The 19,344-nt window shown below is 31.4% G+C and overlaps 2 protein-coding genes across 6 annotated transcripts; one reads left to right on the top strand and one right to left on the bottom strand.

The window, feature by feature from the left end:
• Positions 1-5,064: 5,064 nt before the first annotated feature.
• LOC116775947 (carbonyl reductase [NADPH] 3-like) lies at positions 5,065-6,432 on the top strand. Of its 2 annotated transcripts, XM_061524181.1 has the most exons (3): positions 5,065-5,222; positions 5,416-6,072; positions 6,142-6,432. In XM_061524181.1, the coding sequence occupies exons 2-3, from the start codon at positions 5,439-5,441 to the stop codon at positions 6,348-6,350; spliced, it is 843 nt and encodes a 280-aa protein (XP_061380165.1). In that variant the 5' UTR covers positions 5,065-5,222; positions 5,416-5,438; the 3' UTR covers positions 6,351-6,432. The 2 variants fall into 2 exon arrangements, with proteins under 2 accessions (XP_061380165.1, XP_032524909.2); XM_032669018.2 differs by lacking the exon at positions 5,065-5,222 and having other exon boundaries at positions 5,253-6,072.
• A 531-nt stretch (positions 6,433-6,963) lies between these two features.
• LOC116776054 (uncharacterized) lies at positions 6,964-18,237 on the bottom strand. 4 transcript variants are annotated; one of them, XM_061524178.1, is made up of 18 exons: positions 17,992-18,237; positions 17,797-17,883; positions 16,523-16,622; positions 15,789-15,863; positions 14,834-14,947; positions 13,483-13,632; positions 12,737-12,823; positions 12,468-12,657; positions 11,918-12,046; positions 11,572-11,613; positions 11,411-11,480; positions 11,137-11,261; positions 10,124-10,846; positions 9,662-10,002; positions 9,259-9,407; positions 8,559-8,708; positions 7,959-8,062; positions 6,964-7,430 (listed from the first exon to the last, which is right to left on the bottom strand). In XM_061524178.1, the coding sequence occupies exons 3-18, from the start codon at positions 16,553-16,555 to the stop codon at positions 7,108-7,110; spliced, it is 2,805 nt and encodes a 934-aa protein (XP_061380162.1). In that variant the 5' UTR covers positions 16,556-16,622; positions 17,797-17,883; positions 17,992-18,237; the 3' UTR covers positions 6,964-7,107. The 4 variants fall into 4 exon arrangements, with proteins under 4 accessions (XP_061380162.1, XP_061380161.1, XP_061380160.1 ...); XM_061524177.1 differs by having other exon boundaries at positions 17,801-17,883; XM_061524176.1 differs by lacking the exon at positions 17,797-17,883.
• Between the last annotated feature and the right edge of the window lie 1,107 nt (positions 18,238-19,344).

Raw genomic sequence — 19,344 nt, 5'->3', positions numbered from 1 at the left:
TTAAGAGTTTCCAAGGGACATGTCCTGGGGAAATCCCATGAAAACGTCGTTACGTCACTGCCAAAAGACAAAGATGCCCCAGAGCTAGAGTCAAAACTTCAATTCCATAAACTGTTAATAACAGGAGCACAAAGTAACAAAGTGGGGTTAGGATTAAGTAAGAAGGTTAAGATACGTATATATTAAAGTCTTTTATTCGGCAAGACGAGATGCTAAATAAAATATCCATGCAATGTGCTTAGAAATAAGCAATGCAGAATGAGTGGCAACACATAGAAAATTTTTGCATTCCATATTAGCACTAAAATTCATAATTAGTCCCCGGAACTGCTAAAGTTTTATCTCAATGCATTTCAAAATGACTCTCCCAGATCAGAGTAATTGACTAAGATGGTAAAGGTATCAAAAAAAATTGCTATATCTGTGGGTAGGCAGTTGGGCCTGCTAAGCACTTGCTGGTGGGATTTAAGGTACTCCTGGATAGCGGTGAACATTCGCGTCGTCACGATAGTATTCTGGAAATCATACCTGAAGCGTTTAGTCTTTCGGTAGCCAGAGCGCAAAAGGAAATAACCACAAACGAAGGATCAATAGGTTTTGTGAGAGAAGCCACTAGAGCTACAAAATCAAACATCAAGCCTTTATCCTTAAAATGGCTTTGAATTGGACTGTAATGATTGATACGTATGAGAAACAATACAAAATCCGAGAGAATATTAGTGTGTCGACCTCCAGACCAGACACATTTCTGTTTTCGCGAATTTTTAAGCTCGTTGTGTTAATAGAGCTTAGGGTTTCTTGGGAAACCAACATCCCCAAAGATTATGCCATCAAGGTCAAAAAGTATTACGATTTCACAAACGAACTCACTAGGTTCGTCTTGGATTTATACGCGGTAGAAGTGAGAGGGAGAGGTATAACAGCTAAACCTCTCTACAACCTATTAAAGACTTCGACCTGTCCAGAACTAATAACAATTAGGTAGAAAGAGGAGCTTGAAAGGTGGAGGAGAGCGGTTATCGTGCGTTAGATAGGGGTCCTTTAAACCTACACCCGGATCGCATGTTCCTGGCACTGTCAAAGCTCCTATCCCTGTAACGCGATGGACCCGGCACCCGCACGGTGAATCCATGGAATTCCTAGATGTTACGTCTCATCCCCCTGAACAGGATTAACAATTTTATCTAATGATAATACCAATAAAATGTTTCCGGAGAATAGGACGCGTATCCATATTCGCAAAAATTCTGAACCCACAACCTTCTCAAACACGCGCCACATTATCTGCGTTTATCGCGGAAACAATAGCAACACACAACATTCATTGTAAAACCTATCACCTTCCACACCATCATACAAATGGGTGTAGTCCCCCTGGAAAATGCAGACAGCAGATGAGTTTGCCCCTCACTCTTTGTAGATAAACATATTTTAAATACTCCTTCCGTTATATGTTATACGTATAAATTTTCTTTCTTCATATCCTTTAACAGAAATTATAATTTCTAATATGCTTTCAAAAACCGTTCTATTATATCAGAAGGTAATATTTATTTACCAATTGTGTTTTATACTACATACTTATAATTGGTTTCCTTTGATACATGAAATTCATAGGCTTTTAAGGATAAATATTTTTAATACTATTTTAAATTTAACCGGCTTTTATTTTAATATGATCCATGTATAATATGTGTATAAAATTTCAACCTCAGCCGCAGTTATTTTCATCATCACTTTTATCTCCCATCATTCGCAGCTCGAGCCTGGTGTAAATTTTATCCAATAGCAAAACTCACCGGCATCAGTGTTGCTTCCTTAAATCTAATGTTGTCATCTCTAACTTTTGTCCAAATATTACAGAAACCTTAGCGAAAAAAATCAATAGGACTAAAAATGGATAAGTTGCAGCTTTCTAAACTTTTGCTATGATTGTTTTCTGGCAAATAATTCTGTGATGTTCATTTTTCATTTTTTTTTTACGGTGATTGATGAGGATTTTTCATTCAGTGTTCATCTCATAGTAATCATCATTATGAGTACTAGCTTAAAAAATATATTTTGTGACAAAATAAATTTAAAGTAACGCTCTGTCCCATCTGAGAAGACTTTAGATTAAAATGGATTTACTATGTAAATGTAAATAAACAGAAAAATATAGTAATTCGAGCGGAGGGAATAGTATCCCTAATCTTTTTTTTTTGACACCTATTACCATTTCCACAAATCGGTTAAGAACTTTAGTGTTGGAATACGTCTTTGTGATGTTAGATTTTATACTTTTAATTAAGGTACAAAAGAAATAAATCTAGTCTGAGTATTTGGAAGGTAATGTAGGTGGAAACAGTTATACTCCAATAGATACGCTCTTTAAAAGATATTCTGCTGAGACGCTTGAAGGGATACCAGACATAAAAAGAATTATAACATGAGTAGGTACATCTAGAAAAGTAGCATCCGTAAAAGATTCTTTTGACTTTAACTCCACCTAAAACCTTATTAAATTCTGCGTTTAGATTTTGCCTTCCCACAAAATCATTTCCTTTTTCTTGCTTAATGTTACTGAATCTAATATTTTTTCCGTTTGCTTCCCATCCTTTAAGGAATGCATCTTCAACTTTAGCTTTCATACGCATTTCGAATGTGAAGAATTTGCTGTTAAAACAGAAACAAATCAAGAAACTTTCAATGAGAGCTGGCAAACGCAGTCTTCCATAAACCCTTTAAATCTGTTGCTTTTCCCAATAATAAGGCATTGGTCTTATAAGCACAACACTGCATCTTGTGGTCTAGATGGCTAATCTGCTAGATTATTGCAGTTTAAAACTGTTAAGTCCTAGCATATGCTTCAGCTTCTCCTAAATTAAGTCTAGTAATGTGAAGGCCTAAAACTAAGCGAAATTAACTAAAGCGTTAGCTTTTTAAAGTCAAATTAAAAGTATTCGTGAACAAAATAGCTACTCGAACACGTTCTCGTTTTTTCAAGAAAAGACATTTATTTAAGATATTAGCAAAGCTCTTCTGAAATTTACTCTTATAAAAATATTGGTATGTTTTTTACCTTTCACAAGAGGAATTTAATGATATAGAAGAAAAAGAGGTTTAATAATAATCCTCTAATGAACTGGTTGTAACCATCCTGTCTTTACATCTGCATTATTTAGGTAAAATATAGATAATACAATAATTGTTTGCAATATAATCAGTAGTTGATTAATTTATGAATACATTAATCCTCAACTAAAGACATTTGACCTAAAAGGCTACTATTATAATATTCGGCCGAATACAAAATTCTAAACTCATAGTCAATTGAAAATATTATTGAATGTATTTTTTTTAGCTTCCAAAGTATGTTTAAGTTGATTTTTTTAATCAAAATTTCGAATAAGATTTCATGAACCCATAGCGCAGAAATGAGTAATATGTAACACGTTTTGTTCTGGTCAGGCAGAAAGTCATTCCGATTTACACATGATGGAACATGGTTTCCATGAGGTATGACACGATACATAAGTAGACATGATATGACATAGACGATATATGACACTGCACATAGAATGTCAATCATTAGATGAAACAAGTAAAGAAAAATAAAGAAATTACGCTGACTTATAGAACTATACTTCCCAATAAAGAAGAGGCAATGTATTGTACGCATAGATTAAAATTTATATTAAGTATGTAAATGTTCCCAGAATAAACAGAAACAGACGTTCCTAGAGCGACATACAACATATGTATGTTAAAAGTTACTATAAACAATATCGCAATGAGGTAAACATGTATTGTCGCGGAAAATTGTAATTTAAATAATAATTACGACAATATGTAGACTTGAGAGTATTTACTGTTAATATTGACGTAACAGTCTAATTATTATCACTTTGTGTGTAGCGAAAAATGTTTGACTAATTAACTGTAAAAACATGAAATATTTAAAATATTGGATACCCATACTTCTTTCAATACTAAAAATGTTTTGCACCAATTTCAGTATCTTTTTTTAATGGTTTAATTGATATAAAATTATGATATGAATTAAGCAGGTAATCTAAGTAATAATTAAAAACATCCTATTCTATAAATCTAGACACTTCAAATCAAATACTTTTAATACAGCGTTTAGAAACAGGATTATAAATAATAAATAAAAAGAAATAGTTTTTTATTATGCAATATACAAAACCCAAAAAAAAATTACCCTGATAAATGTTTTTATAACTTACAACTTACACAATAAAGTCATGAGAAGATACAGATGATATTCATTGAATTACAATTTAGATTTAATGTTGCCCTCGTGTGATACGGGTATCACAGTGTCCCGCCGAACAACAGGTTTCCTTGGAGCACTGATAACAAGTATTCCTTCAGAGGACATTCTAGATTGTATCGCCTCGATTCGACAATCTTCGGGTATCGCGTATCGTCTCACAAAATGTCGAGATATAAAACCTTCTTCGTCCTGTTTCTCGTCGTGTTTGCCTTCAATAACTATAAAACCATCTTGTATTTTAACACTTATCTCCTCAGGCGTAAAACTTTTTAAATGCAATCGAATTTCATACTTATCTTTCTCAGTTTTAACGGTTGTCTCGTTTCTCCAAGGAAAATTCTCCAACCAATCGATCGAACGTAAAACAATTTCATCTCCAAATATTGGTTTAGTACTTGCCCATAGTGACATGTTGAGTTAGTTTTCTAGAATGTTCAGTTTTCAAGGTAAATAAACAAAACAAATCGTGCAAACGTTGTACTCTAGTATTGAACTCAGCTGATGTAAGAACGTATGTTAAGGGAATGACTGAATGAATGTAATATAGATATTACACTATGACCTTCCTTATCACTGACATTTTGCAATTTTAAGAATAAACTGGCAACTTTAGTCATTTCCAAGTCATTTACAGTTTATTGTAAAATAATTCAATAATTATTATTGTTTACGTCACGACTCACGTCTAATTGCGACTTTAAATGTCAACCTTCTAGAAGGCTCTTAATGTCAATATGAATAAATAATAAGTTGGTACTGTTTTGTAGTATAAATATTATTTCACTTATTATATAAATTGAAGTTATTTAAAACAAAAAAATGTTGAGCTTAGATTTATCATATACCTAACATATAAAACTGGGTGTAGTAGTACTTATGACCTTTTCCATCAGAATAAAAGTTATAAAGAAAACTTAGCAAACTTTGTTTCAGCAAATACTTGGTAAATCACGGAATATTTATACTGTATGAGAATTAATAAAGATAAGTGAATATCTACGAAAATATCTAGCCCAGATGTTATAGTAAAAAATACATTATTCTTATCCGACACTTTGCATGATAAAGAAACAATAAAAAATATCAGTTGTTGATGTTTCTGTCATCACTTATGTATAAAGTATTTTAAATTTTAGCCTTAATTATTCATTTGTTAATCATGTCAGAAAAAGTTGCTATAGTAACTGGAGCTAACAAAGGACTTGGACTTGCCATAGTCAAGAAACTATGTGAAAATTATGAAGGTACAGTTTATTTAACATCCAGAGATGAGAAAAGAGGTTATGAAGCTTGTGAACAATTAAGGGAATTGGACATAAAACCACAGTATCATCAACTAGATATAACTGACAGTGATAGTATTGAAAAATTCTGTTTTTTCATTCGTTCTCATCATAAAAATATTGATTTGTTGATCAACAACGCTGGCATATTGTTTCTTAAGGATTGTCAGGAATCTAAACTCTACCAAGCCGAGCAAACTTTGTATGTAAACTTTTTCGCGCTAGTTAATTTCACTGAGGCAGTTTTACCGCTGATGAGTGATCATAGCACAATACTGAATATCTCAAGTTCATCAGGTCATCTATCAAGATTACCATCGGTGGAACTCCGACAAAGATTTCAAGATCCAAAATTAAATTTAGAAGGATTGAAATTCTTAATGAGAGAATATATCGATGCTGTAAAATTAAATAACGATGTTGATAGCTGGGGTTCATCGCCGTACGTGGTATCAAAGATAGGTGTTAATGCGTACACGTTTATGTTGAATCGGAGATTGGAAAGCAGAGGTAAGTGAAATAACCGCTAGAAATTGTAAATAAGTATATTTAATTAGCTTATTTAATATCTTTTGCTAGATGTAAAGGTGAATTGCGTCCATCCTGGGTACGTGATGTCTGATATGACCCGCGGCGCCGGCTCGGTGACCCCTGATCAAGCGGCACAGATTTGTGTCGACCTTGCCCTTAACCCAGACGGAGGCGGTCTGTATGTTTGGCACAATGGAGCCAAAGTACAATGGGATGGTAAAGATCCTCGGAGTTATATTGACGGGAAAACACTTTGAAGATATTTACATTTCCGTTGTAAATAACGTATTGTTAGTTTTAATTTCTGCTATTAAAATGTTATCAAATGTCAAATATTAATTTATATTTAAGTGATGTAGAATGATTTTTAATATCCGAATAACATTATTAAATTTATACATCCTTCTGAAGACTGATTTTTATCTGATATTTTTTATTAATATTTATATACTATCGGCATAACTTTACATGTATATAAAATTTTCATGTAAATAAACCAAGAGGATTTTAATAGTGAGCTGAAACTGTTAAGAAAAAAAAATATATGTATATACATATTTACGATCAATGATCAAAATTATATATTAATAGTAATTAATTGTGGGTGTAATTATTAAAAGAATGAATTATAATACTTCAATTTAATGATCTTCTCAATGGATAATGGTTCAATATTGTACAAGATCGAACCAGTAATTGGCATCTCATTTAATATAGAAAAAATAATCTGATGTAACAGTATCGATTCAAGTATATAGATATAGCTAATATACATATATGATCAGTCGAGAAAAACCCAATAGAACGAAATCTAAGAAATATGATAAGACGTCGGGACACCGAAAGAGCTTTAGAAAATAAACATTCTCATCAAATAAAACAAATAGGTTAATTTATTTTTACAAATTCCTTTGTTATCATATTTCTCTTTAAAATATCTCTCAATACAAAGATTTATCGATCACATCACCAACGGAAAGAGACGATATATAATATGTAGATTGCACGTGGGGTCTACTTGGCGTCGATGCATTCAGCGGGGTGTTGGGACGGCTTGGGCGGAGCGAAGCCGGGCGGGAGGGGTACAGAGTGACCCCAGCCAAGTTTTGGTGGTGCCCAGTTCAGGTTGAGCTGTGACTGCTTAACGCCGTTAGGAGCATTCGCGGCCACCTGGAGCTGGTTGAACCGCGCGAATAGCTCCTGCTGTTGTTGAGATAATGCTGCGCTAGAACCGGCGGGGGCGTTTGTTGCACTCTTGCCAAAGTTAACGGATGTCGACATTATAGCGGGGTCCATTTGTGTCCAGTCTGAGAACATGGCGTTGTTGGAACTGTAGCCTGAAAATTTATTCACTTATTGTATAACGCAGTCCTAGGCATTAATTTATTGACAATTTAAAATTATTTCTAATGAAGATTATGCTTTTTATATATGAGACATTTCTCCAACGAGTATGTTTTGTACATAATTGGTACGTGTTTGACGTAAAAAATTTACCAATCCAAATCTTGAACAAACATAGTATGAGAATAAGAAATCATAGAAATATTGCACTTTTTATGCTTCAACTTCAATATTAAAATTAAAAAAAATAGGAAGAATTTTAAGGGAAACTAATCACATCACATGACAAGAAAATTGGTTAAAATATATATATTACAATGGATCAATGGATATTATATACATTTTAAGATTAAGTTATCATACATATAATTGCCTTTTTTTGGTCTTGCATTAATTTTATAAAAGATACTTAAAAGTTGAATTAGGCCCAAATTATAGACAATTGTTCCCAATTTTTTTGCTCTATAATGTGTATATATATATATATATACATATATATATAGTTTCTAATCCTTGTATACCTTGATGGTGTGTCTGGTGTCGCGGTACGCCGATACCAAATGTATTAACGTGACTGAATCCTGGTGGAGGGAGTCGCGAGCGACGGACACGCTCCATATTGTCTCTGTGGACATTATATTATATAAAATTAACAATGTATACTAATTCTTATTCTTAAATTTCTTAAAATCTTATCTGAATTTAGAAGAAAATAAAAAAATAGGTTTAATTCGTCTAAATTAATTTTGTATTAAATTATTTTCTAAATAAAATTATATCACATTATTAATTAGCTTAATAAATATGAATGTTATAAATCTTTTATATGTTAGTTTTTTCGAAAATTCAGCTTGTATTTCCAAGTGTTACAAGTACTAAAAATATCTACAAACTTATATTGTAGACAAATTATCCAATTTAATATAAGCAAACTATATATTTTTTTTTGTATTCTTAACCATTATTTCAGACTGTGTAATTCTTTTTTTTATTTCTAGCCTGTATTTCAGGCTGTATATTTCACCATGTGTGATATTTTTTTATTTTTAGCCTGTATTCAGGCACTATACCTATGTAAGTACAAGCTTAATATATTTATATATGAAATATGTTTGTTGTACCCGCTGGATATAGAGTTCAACATGAGTTCGGTCTCCATCATCTCAGCGAGTGCTTTCTGCGTCTCCTTGAAGGGATCAAAGTCTAAATCATCATCACCGTCCCCGGCAGCCCGGCCGCTCAGTGTCTCACTGGATCTCATGTTGTTCATCCTGTAAATATCATCATATCATTGACACAGAGTATTAACATTTTTTTTTTCAGATGTATATATATTTTAAGGAGAAAACTTTTAATAAGATTGATCTATTGATTTTAAATTTGAATATTAATATTGTTTAGCATGAGTTTGTTTAAAAATCTATTTACAAAAATAAAAAGGTAACGACTTAGATAAAATAATTAAAATTAATCTCCTATCTTAAATATATATTATATATGTCCATCTAGATAGCTGCTAACTTAAATTCTTTCAAGTAAAACTATTCATAAATTAATTATATTAAAATGACAAAATCTTGGGATTGCATTTGATGTTGTATTAATATTTTTTTTATAACTTAACAAAGTTAACATGTATACAGAAAACAATTTTTATTAACTTTAATTTCTTGTGTTTAAATTTTATATCTTAAAACATGTTCATATGAGAGCTATTTTCATTTTATCAATGAAATCTATAAATGATTTTCAGGCCAGTGTTAGCCCAACACTAGCCCATTCGTAGCCCAACACTATCTCATCACTATTCCACATCTATACCTGTGCTTTTGCTCCATCTCAAGCCTCTCAGCGCTAAGGGCGTGTGGCGGTGGCTCCCTCCGCTCGTCTCTCATCTGCCGCATCTGCTGTGCCTTGTGGAAGTCCGTAAAGAATTTGTCCATAGTCTCAGCCTGGTAGCGACCCTCGCTCTGAAATCATATATATAAAATATAATCTTGCATTAAACTTCATGGTTCATAGAGGACGAAATTGTATCAATGCTGTTTGTATAAACTCTTGTTACTTAAACTTGTAGGTGGTGAATGGTAATATAAATTTTTGGTTTTGCTAAAATTTCAGTACTTAAGAGCCGTTGTATTATCCTTAGAGGTTGTTTTTCATTGTTTTCTACAAAAATACATTAATTATGGTACATGCATTCATTTTTATTGGTTAAACTTACAGTAGTTTGTGTGGAATCGAAACCGTTGACGAGGCCGCTCTGCATCTGTCCCTGGTTCTGAATCTGCGGTAACTGTTGGGCGGCCAGCATGAATCCCCCCATGGACTTGCCCATGGAACTTCCCATAGACAAACCCATAGAGTTTCCCATAGAGTTCGCGGCCATCGAATTCGTTGCCATGGAACTCGCCAAAGTATTTGATAGTGAATTTGTTATTGGATTGTTTAATGTGTTCGCTGATAGTGTTGTCATTGTATTTCCTAAAGAGCTAGCGCCCATTGAGTTGTCTACACGCATACCGAACGGGGGTAGCATACTGTGATTTGGATGAAAATTAGCACCTGGAACACACACCGATTACTATGATTTAAAGAATTTAATGTGTGTCTCAACATTTATATAACAATTTAACTGTGTTTAATATTATAAAATATAAATTCGTATAGTGACCGTAAACTTTACCTAATAATTCACTAGCTGATTCGAGTCCTATACTGGATGTGGGCATATAATGTTTAGGTTCCATGCTATGTCTCGACATCATTTCATTCTGCCTCATCAGAAGACTGCTTCTATTGCGGTCTCTGAGCATCAATTCTTTTTCCATGATACCATGATTAATTTGACTAATCTGTCTATCACTAGCTAGGTAAATATCTCTATCTGACAAGCCGTAACCGTTCATAGGTAGACTTTTCAGCAGTAAGTGGTTATTATCAACTAGACCCGCGAGCATTTCTCTATGCCTCTGCATCATCATGACTTCGTTACTGGCGTCGTTGAGCAGATTGTGTGTGTTGTCGTCCTCTAGTAGACTGTGATCCGAACTGTCCAATAGATCGTGGTTTTCCAACAAGCTGTGCCTATCTGATTCCAGTTCGTCCAATTCGTTTGATAGATAGCTCTGTGTGTCGTTTTCGAACACAGAGTTCGCCTGTGTTTGTATACTGATAGCGTTGTTTTCCGTCTTTTCGTCGGCTCCCTGGTCGCTGGATTCACTCGTATTGCTATTGCCCTTTTTGGATTTGCTGTCTTTATTCTTTTTGCTCGTGTGACCGTTTGTGTTGCTACTATTTCTATTTTTGCTGTCCGTGTTACTTTCTTTGACGTTTTTCGTTTGAGACTGTTGTGTTTGTAGTTGTGTTGGACTCGAGGATTCTGATATGCCGTTTTCTAGTGACTTTACTGTAATCACATTATACTCATTGAATATTTTGCTCCGTAAATTTTTATATCATAAAATTTGTTTCAGGTAGGTCATTATGAACAATGACTGTCTTCAATTTGTTTTGAAACATTGTGAAATTATAATTTTCATGATCCTATGTAATAATTCCATGTAAATCACAGTAGAAAATTTAAGTTACATTTGTTTATACAAAAATTTATTTACCTAAGAAATGTAATTAAGGTAGTTCTAAATAATCGTCAATTAACAGATTATTATTTGTACTATCCAATCTCATCCTTATTACCTGTGGGTTTTGGGCTGTTTTGTTTCCTTGCGGGGCTGTCTGCCGGCGGGGAAGCCCCGAGACTCGGCCACGCCTCCTTGCTGCCGCTGCCGTTTATGATGCCGTTCATTGGTTCCTTTTTTGATCTATTGGTCATATGATTTTATTATTATAAAACATGAAAACGAAAAAAGTTTCCATCAAAAAGTTTTTAATACATCCTAAATGTTTCAACAGGGATGTTATAACTTTAACTATAAAAATTATGAAACAAATTATTTATTGTAAGACTCACTTGGATGTGCTGACTACATTTATTTGAGACGATGTGACCACTGTGGTTGGTATAAAATTTGGTTGATTTCCTGGAATAGTTAATATATAATTTTAAAAATAACCCTCAACAATATTTCGCTATGAATATTGATTATTCAATGGATATAGATATAAACTTACCATCTTTAGAACTAGTTTTATCACCATTTGTATTTGAATTACCTAAAAAACACAAAAAAATATATGTTAAAATTATTTTATTAAGAGAATAGGATTAAATAATTAGAATATAATTATTGAACAATAATATGGAGACATTTTATTAATATAATTATATTACTACAATCTCTGTGTGCATGTGTGTGTTAACTGCTGGAACATAGACCTATGTGTATCAAACAGTATTTGACGTTGTCATATACCTATGTGTGTGTGTGTGAATATATGTATGTGTGTGTGTGAATATATGTATGTGTGTGTGTGAATATATGTATGTGTGTGTGTGAATATATGTATGTGTGTGTACCGTCGCTATAGTGCCTATCGTCTGGACGATCCCTCTGCGCCTGTAGTAACTGTTGGTGTAGCCGCCGCTCGTACACTTGGTGAAGCCCCGCATGCATCTCCTCCTTTGTGAACGACGCCTTTGGATCGCCTGGGGATATGTTGCAAGGTATAGATATATAATTTGGACTCGTGACTTTGAACTGTTTTGAAATTTAATGCATTTAAGTTAATTTAACTTATATAATAATCTAAATTAATACTATATTGTTTTTAGAATCGATTAATCGCTATGTCACGTATGAAAACGGATTAGGGACGAAAGACATGTGTAGGTCTAAACTTAGTTTTTAGAACATACGGTTAATGTGCTTCAAGCTACAAGAAAATTATTATGGATGATTAGAGAATGATAATACGTAGGGACATTTAATTTAATATATCAGTTAATAATTTTAATGATCTATCTAAATAAATCAAAAATTAAATTAACAGCTGCATATGGTATAAGTCTACTATATTTTTAATAGCTGTTAATATAAGGGTGTACAATAAAGAATATATTATTATACCCAGTTCGTGTAGATACATGCAGTCTGGCTTAGGGCAGGGTTGGTTTTTCATAAAGTTAGCGCAATACTTGGTAGTTCCTAGCGAGCCCTTCAACACCCGACCGTCCAACGTAACGTTATTCACCCCCTGGATCGCACGTAACGCGTCCGCGGGCGACACGTAAGTTACGTACGCGGACGCCAATGGACTCTGGAATTAGTATAATCATTAGGAAATAGTTTTATTATAATATAAATATATAATATATATATTAATATAACAAACCCACCTGTGACCCGGCATATGAACTACTTTGATTTATAACTACTTTGTGAATTTTTCCATACTTCCCAAAGTACTCTTGCCGTTTTAGTATCTGTAATAACACATGTTTTATTAAACACACACACACACATATATATATTCAATTAATTTCATGTAAATCTATAACACAGACAGTCAACACGTTTTCAACTAAATTGCGAGTAAGTTAGAATCTACCTCAATTGATATCAACAGTTAACTGCAGTCCAAAATTAATCATTTCTTAATAGTATGAAAAATAATCATTTTCATATAAGCCATCTTAAATTGAGGATTATTATATAAATATCATATGATTGAAGTTAGCTGATCATAAATTTAATTTTTTCTGTGTTTTTTTCTTAATCCACTGGATACAATGCTCTTGCCATCCATTCCAGCTATGGGTAGGTTTGAGTTACGATGAAGCGGTGTGTACAACCTCTCAGTTATATATTAGTTAACAATCCTAAGTGCAACAGTGGAATGTATCATTCAGCAGTGTGTGCTATCAGTAGTGTTTCAATCAGTAGTTTGTACAAATCAGTGCTATATCTCAATCAGTAGAACGTATCAATCAGTGTTGTGTATAAATCATTAGTATTTATCAATACGTAGTGTGTATTAATAAGTAGTTTGTCTCAATCAGTAAAGTGTATCAATCAGTAGTGTGTACCAATCAGTAGCGCCAATGAATCTATCAAGCCCTATAATTGTGTCTATCCTCTATACCTCTGGATCCGCCAGCCTGACCGGAAGACCCACAACGAACACGAGATTGTTCTGAACAACCCTCACGTTGGCCAGAGCTCGTCGTGACTCCAAAGTTTTGTTGCGACGCTTCTGTTCCCTGGCCTTCTTCTCCGTCTTTATAGCGGCCACCTATAACCACACAGCACAATAGACATATATTACGGTTTTAGTGAATTAATTTTCGAAACGATTTTTCCCGCCTTCATATTTTTTTACTAGATTCGAAAATTTTAAACAAAATTATCAATGAAACAGCCGATTGAGAGTAATAAATTTTTTTTGGTACCATTAACTCTTCCGCCAGCATATTATATTGTACAAAATTATTTGGGTTGGCAAAACTATTTACTAGTATTAAAGTATATAACTTTGAGCAATGACAGGCTTAGTCTGGGATTTGAGACAATATATTTATTACTCACTCAATAATTATTAATAACCCTTTGGATTTAATCAAAATAAATTGCTCTATAACTTTTTCATTTGTTTCGATTTATTTAACAAATGAGGTTTTACTTAATCATATTATAAAATTTTTAATTTTTTTTATCTATGTAGAATTTGGTGAAATAACTCAATTTATAATTATTAGGTAATTTTTTATACAAATAGCTGTTGAATGGCATTACTTATCTATATGAACATTTTGATCAAAGAATTCAATTTTGAATTTCAATTATATTTTTTATTCACTTGTACTAATATTTTTATACTAATATATTGACAACACAGATAATAACATGGTCATGTAATAATGTATAAATATTAATATACTGATAATTCTATTATAAAATTCACAAGATTCATATAGCATTCACTGTAAAGTGAAATCTTATCTAATCTTTGTAAAAAAAAATATATCATACATTTAAAATTCTATAACAAACATATATGCAAGTGAAAAAAATTGGCAGATTTGTAAAGTGACATCAAAAAGTTGGAGTTAAAGTCTCTGAGTATTTTCTTGCTTCATATAAATCGGAATTATTAAGCAATTAATTGCTTTAATCATTCAAACTTATCAATTAAGTAGTAAAAACCTATATTATCTGCAACCCTCAACTTCACTCGTGTTTTAATATAACAAATGTGAAATACCAAATAACATAAGGTAAAGGAAGTCAAGTCAAATAGCTATTGACAAAGTCAACAAGCAAGAATTTTGAATATTTTCTGAATATTAATTAAACATGTATAAATATATATATATTTTTTTTTACAAACAGACAGTTAAATTTAATATATATATATATATATTTACTGCTACATATTACTAATATTGTAAAATTTATATAAATGTTTGTGTAATGAAGGTCATTATATATATTACCTGCTCTTGACTGAGCGGGGTGAAGTCTGCGGGGTTTTCGGGGTAGGCCTTCCTGCAGGCTGGACATAGACCGTTCTCCCCTTCCCGGATTCGATTCCAACAAAACCTGCATATCTGTAATTATATATATTTACTTTAAAACATATTTATATATACATATATATTTGTATTAAATACAATTAATCAAGATTTTTAAATAAATCTTGATACATATTCAAGATCTTCTATTTCCTATTATATTAGTTTATATTTTATCAAACCGAAATTGTGTGTCCATTGAATGAAATGATTTTTAACGGGTCTGAAAGATTTTTTGATATGTCAAAGAGATTTTAAGTTACAATTGTTAAAACTATCAACTTCAGTTCATTCAAGTTATATATAACACATTACTAGTTAGTGACATAAGGATTCAGTGAGAGAAAATTCTCCATAGATGTTTTAAAAGATCATTCTCAAGGATAACTGCATTTTTTATAAATGTTAATTGAAAGAAAAATGCATTGAATTCACCATTGAATGCTTTAGGATCAATTGCTTTACAAACAACGAGCACTTATTCAAATGTTAGTACAAAGCTAATGGTGTGTTAGAAATTGTATTACTGTCAATGCGTAAAATGTTGTTCTCGAATACAACAAACACACATACAATTACTATTATTATTTGAAATATAAAACCTGCTTGAAATAGAAAAGAAAATGTTTGTACAATTCCGGCTCAATATATATGTCCCATACCCGGTTCAAACCCATTTACAGATCGTATGGAAACAAATAAGAAACACATATATGATATACCCAAAATATAAATTCCTATGATAATACCCACTAGCATATTTTCTAATGGCAATTAAATCAATTTTAGACTTTATCATCTGATGTATGATGTTAAATTAAATTCATAATCGTTTTATGAATGAACGAATGAATGAATGTAAACATTAATTACGTACTTGATAACCACATGTGCACGGGTAGAAGTGGAGATCGTCCACTTCTAATGGTTCCATACACAGGGGACATTCCACCTGAAATCAACCGACACTTATTTAATATAAAATGTACTAAGCTCTTAGACTATCACTAATACTCAAAACTCTCTCAAACTCAAATACATTATACAATTATAAAATAAAAAAAATAAAAATACTCAAATCATAAGAATTAATGTTCTTACAATAATTTAATACTTCATATAATATTATTCTTAACATATATTAATGTTCAACTTATTACAGAGGAAGCCATTTATTTATGAGATAGTAAAATATGTAAATAAACTACTGCTTTAACATAATATTATGTAACTAGCAGCGGTGAAGCTAACTTGTAATATTTAAAGAATAAGAACATCTTTGCGTAATATAACAAATAAAATCTATAGTTCGAAATAATTACATTTAATATACAGATTTCTTTTGACATGCCACACCCAAAACAATCGATATATGCGGACAATACTAACTTAATATGAACGAATTAATCAGAACAGCTGACTGAATTTTTTTTTTTTTCAAACCAATTCTGTTTAAACAAAGGATATAATACTTTTTAAGTGATTTAGAGATTTGGAAGTACCAAACTTAGTATGCAGCAGACATTAAAATACAGTGGAATAAAATGTATAAATTTTTTTTTTTGTTTAATATATATTTTTTTATTGATTCGTTACTATGTCATAAATTACCTGTTCTTCCCCGCTCTGATTCAAAACTGACATCCTAGTCAAAAAGAGCTTATTGTTTTGTACTTTATGCAAATACAAACAAATACACCTCGTTTTTTACCTGAAATATAACAAAATTATTATCAAAATGTGCTATCATGTACTGATATACAAATGCATAGAATATTTCTCTTACACAACAACAAAAAAGTTAACCGGTCAAGAATCGCAAGTATTTTTATCATCTAATCTGAAAATATTACAATCGTAGGCAAGTGATTACAAATATGTCAGTATTCATAGCAGCAAAATCTATAAGCAAATACACCTGACAGAACTCCAACAGGTGAAATTATATAATTCCAACATTAGAAAGGAAACATTTGGAGGTCAACGTTTGCAAATTTTATGATAATATGAAAGTATGGATTCACAGTAGTTTATCTGCCACATACATAATGATTTGTATGGAGAAATATATTAATAATTGCTGTCAAGCACTATCCAGTCAAAATTATTTAAATAAATAACTGTATGGGACTGTGATGGTATTTAAAATAAATTTATACATGTTCTTTGTGATGAATGAGAGTTAGTTGCGAATACAATATATTTGTGACTCTTCCTATTTGTTTTATGTTACATTCATATTATAGCAGAGTAAATTGTTGATAATAATCTCTACAATTTGTTAACTGCAATAAAATAGTATTAGGATTACAGTGAGTGGTTATATCTTTAATTAAAAGCATGAAATTAAATATAAAATCATGCCCAGAACCAATGTTTATTAAATGATTACAGTTTGTATTTTGTTATGTTCCAATATAAGACCTAGTTTTTGTTACAAAATTACTGTTATTATGAATATAATTATGATTTTTATTTCTATGATAAGACACTTTGTTTACTGATGAATCACAATAGTTTCTGTGGACAATGAAGAGTTTTGCCACATAGCAATGCCTATTAACCACTAGCAAAATGTATTTAGATAATTGGAAGGAAATATTTTTTCATAATATTTAAGATTACATTCTTATTAAACACAGGTTAATTTACGTAATTGGTAAACAGTTTACGGGCTTTTAACTATAATTTTACAGTATAAAGCGACTATAACAATGACTCAACCCAGCTTTGACAAGTTCATAATTTGACATTTTACTTTGAAAAAACAATTCAATCATTTATTTCTAGGTAAATCTGGGAATCTTCCAAAATATCCCATCACTCATACAAATCAAAATAACATAGTATAACACTCTTACATCGTTTACGTAGCATTTATATACCTACTATTACGATAAACGTACGTCCGCCAGCTGCCGTTCAAGAGAATATGTGGCATAAGTCAAACTTTCATTTCGTACAAGGATGCACTAAAAATAATTACAAACACTTGAGACACAACATGTAACACCTATGAACTTGTGAAGCAAGATATCGTCAACCGATTCCATTTTTGGAGAAAATAAATCGATGTTTACCTTAAGTCTCCTCTCAATGCAATCTTTTTTTCTATTGCAGAATCAAGACTGCTAACCCTTCCGTAAAGACGAAGACGAATTTTCTTGAATGGGCCTACTATACGGTTCACGATTCAATTTAAATTAAAATGCAAATCTGAAATAAATATAACAGTCCCGAAGATGTTTTCTGCGAGTTACTATACATTTGTTTTATGAAATGGCCTAATCTTTTACAAGATTCCGTTCTGTGATTTCATAGACAAGTACCTCTTACTTTTTTCGAACAATGAATGAGTATTTTTTAACTGTATTTTTGATAAAATTAAAACCCTTCATAATTATGTAAATATATGCATTTAAGCGTCATAAAGTTAAAAATTTAATAAAAATTTGAATTATAATTATTATTTCACGTTGTCAAAAATCCGTTATGCGATATAAAAATTTTTGTGTATGGCAACCCTATGTTAAGCAAATAAACAGAGTAGTTTGTCTAATTCTGTAAATCAATACATGGGTTTTATATATTACCGTACTTTTAATTATTTTTTTTAAGAAATGGGGCTGCAAAATGCACACCAAATTTGTGATAAGACCATGTAGGATGGTACATAACTGTATAAACTAGGACATAAACGATAAATATTTTTAAATAAAGACGGAGATAATTTTATTGTTTCCTCATCGAATTATTTCATATCGATATATTCACCACACCTTTTTGTACTTTTATATTCGTCGTTACCTAAATAAATTGCTTCCGTCGGCTTTTCTATTGATTGAAATGATACAAACTGAAATAAACTAATATCTTTCGGATTTACTACGCGTTATCATTATTTTTAACAATATATAAATCTTAGATCTCATTATGATACAAACTGTTATTAAAAAAGTGCAATTTTAATCTTAAATTTTAATGTAAAACATTTTGTCTTATTTTTAGAATATACAAAGATTTCGTAGATCCATTAACAAACTTACTGAGATTATAAGCATATTAACATTCTTTGACAAGAATATAGGCTAACTATGTTTTAATTTCTAAAAATCAAGAAGCAAAGAAAACGTTTTTTATGCTGGCATGAGTTTTTATATCTATTAGTAAAACGAAAGGAAAGATATAAAATAACTCTATATAAAAAATATCTGGTTAAATAAAAATTCGACATCCATTTTGTATTTCTTATATTTTGTAGATATGCGATTCAAAGTAATTTGACAAAATAAAATAACGTCTACATAAACATATATTGACCTAATTTTTCAGTTTATTCAAACATACTTGTTTTAAACTGAATTTAAAATTGTATTAACACTTAATTTTATAAGAAAACGAAAATGAATTATTGTCACTTCTGAAATAATTTG

Source organism: Danaus plexippus, chromosome 24 (assembly GCF_018135715.1).
Source record: "Danaus plexippus chromosome 24, MEX_DaPlex, whole genome shotgun sequence".
NCBI lineage: Eukaryota > Metazoa > Arthropoda > Insecta > Lepidoptera > Nymphalidae > Danaus > Danaus plexippus.
The sequence above is the reverse complement of the archived record's forward strand: the minus strand, read 5'-3'. Positions and strand labels throughout refer to the sequence as shown.

Bases quoted from the DNA above. Each gene is read 5' to 3' on its own strand.
- LOC116776054 (XM_061524178.1), bottom strand. From the start codon at position 16,555: ATGTCAGTTTTGAATCAGAGCGGGGAAGAACAG. The intron at 11,614-11,917 runs GTACACACACAT...TGTGTTTTTTAG, and splicing joins CGATAGGCACTATAGCGACG to GTAATTCAAATACAAATGGT. The intron at 8,063-8,558 runs GTACAACAAACA...TAATGTCCACAG, and splicing joins TTGAACTCTATATCCAGCGG to AGACAATATGGAGCGTGTCC.
- LOC116775947 (XM_061524181.1), top strand. From the start codon at position 5,439: ATGTCAGAAAAAGTTGCTATAGTAACTGGAGCTAACAAAGGACTTGGA. The intron at 6,073-6,141 runs GTAAGTGAAATA...ATCTTTTGCTAG, and splicing joins TCGGAGATTGGAAAGCAGAG to ATGTAAAGGTGAATTGCGTC.